This window comes from Mandrillus leucophaeus, unplaced genomic scaffold (assembly GCF_000951045.1).
Source record: "Mandrillus leucophaeus isolate KB7577 unplaced genomic scaffold, Mleu.le_1.0 Scaffold463, whole genome shotgun sequence".
NCBI classification, from domain to species: Eukaryota; Metazoa; Chordata; class Mammalia; order Primates; family Cercopithecidae; genus Mandrillus; species Mandrillus leucophaeus.
The window spans coordinates 704,662-706,744 of NW_012104954.1; the positions used below are offsets into that span (position 1 = coordinate 704,662).

General features: G+C 53.6%; 1 protein-coding gene across 1 annotated transcript in view; it reads right to left on the bottom strand.

Moving 5' to 3' along the window:
• The window catches only part of MAST1 (microtubule associated serine/threonine kinase 1), a 54,531-nt gene that overhangs the window by 35,532 nt on the left and 16,916 nt on the right, over nucleotides 1-2,083 (bottom strand). The window contains exon 9 of the mRNA XM_011994945.1: nucleotides 181-259. Coding sequence (XP_011850335.1) covers nucleotides 181-259 — 79 coding nt within the window. The remainder of the gene's footprint in view (nucleotides 1-180; nucleotides 260-2,083) is intronic.

The window sequence follows — 2,083 nt, forward strand, 5'->3', positions numbered from 1 at the left end:
GGCTCAAGCAATCCTGTCTTGGCCTTCCAAAGTACTGGGATTACAGGCATGAGTCACTGTGCCTGGCCCTAAACTGCCATCAAGCCCAGCCTGGACTGCTGGCCTGGGTGTGGGTCTTCAGGCTGGAGGGCCCCCTGAATTCCTTACCCACCGGCCCACCCACCCACTTTCCACACTCACCGAGACGGTGGAACTGGGCGTGTTGGTGCCATAGCCAGATGAAGGGAGCGAGGCCAGAGACCACCGGCGTCCGTCCGCCCTGGAACCCAGCCAAGGTGCTCAGAGGCCACAAGGCCCCAGAGGTCCCCCTACTCCTCAGGGTGTGGGTGAAGCCACGGGCCACGGCCAGGGTGGGGGCTGGGGGAATATGTCTGCACTCTAAGATTACTCAAGGCCCTCAGAATCAAGGGGGTAAAGAGGGACTCTTCCAGGCAGGCACCGGGAATTGGAGGGAGGATCCGTCTCCACTCTCCTCCCCACGGTCCCCTCTCTTATCATCCAGAGTGGACACCAAGAATTGGAAAAGCCCCCACCCAATGAAGCCTTTCCAGAGAGATTCTAGAATTTTTCCCCGAGTGAACACTCCATGAGAAAGCTCTCAGAGCGGGACCCTTGGATCTTCTCAGAGAAGAAAGACCCCTCCCATCCCCCAACACACTGACATAGAATCTTGTGTCCTTATGCTCTCGTGCACACAGACACAATCACTGCTGTAGCCAAACCCATTAATGTTGGTGTGACTATCAGGTCAGGTTCACATACTGGCAGTGCACACATTTACACTTCACACACCCCCAAGACACACACTCACACATGACTCCTCAACACAGACAGCCACACGTATTGACTCTCCCATCCATGGGCCCAAATATCACAGTCTCACACACTAATGCACAATCGCACGTGCAAGACCAGACATGGACTCATCTGTAGACACACGTGCTTACAGAGACTCAGCACTCACACTCTGACACATAGACTCACCCAAACATACTCTGCACTTTCACATTCACACAGACGCACGTTCCAGACACCCGCGCTCACTGCCACACATTGAAACTTGCACACAGCGACACACTCGTAAACACTTGCACGCAGATACACACTCACAGGGACACACATCGGCCCATACTCATGTGAGTGCACAACACACATTGGCACGTGCACATGTGAGTGTGTGGCTGTGAGACTGTAAACACTGGCCAGGCGCGGTGGCTCACGTCTGTAATCCTACCATTTTGGGAGGCCGAGGCAGGTGGATCACCTGAGGTCAGAAGTTCGAGACCAGCCTGACCAAACTGGTGAAACCCCATCTCTACCAAAAATACAAAAATTAGCCGGGTGTGGTGGCGGGCGCCTGTAATCCCAGCTACTTGGGAAGTTGAGGCAGGAGAATCGCTTGAACCCGGGAGGCAGAGATTGCAGTGAGCCGAGATCCTGCCATTGTACTCCAGCCTGAGCAACAGAGTGAGACTCTGTCTCAAGAAAAGAAAAAGAGAGAGAGAGAGAGACAGAAAACACTGTGACTTTGCGTTTACTATCTCACAGCCACACACTCACACACGCTTACACCCACACACACATTGCACGCTCACCTGGAGACACACCTGACTTGCTCCCCTCGCATATTCACGGATGCTTACAATCCTACAGACACACGTTCACATGTTCACATTCGGAGACTCGTGCCATTGCATAGGCACGTAATTCCTCACACAGTCACAATCACACACGTACACCAGCACACAGATTGCACAGTTACAAGGACACATGCACACCCATTCATTGGACTCCTCCCTTCCTCCTTCCTCCCAGCAGTCCCCTCGCTCAGCCTTCCCCGCTTGCGGATAAACACGTGAGACCCAATCCCAGAGCCTTACCCTGCCTTTCTATTGCCCTCAGCTAAATTCCATGGTCAATAAGCAGTTTCCCCCACTTTCCCAAGCAAGCTGTCCTCTGTCCCCACAGTCTCTCTTGACTCTCACAACACAGCCTTCATCAGCCTTTGCAACGATCCCCATTCTCTGGCCTGCCTGCTCTATTCAGCTCAGAGGGTAGAGACAGAACGTCATTGACCCCATAC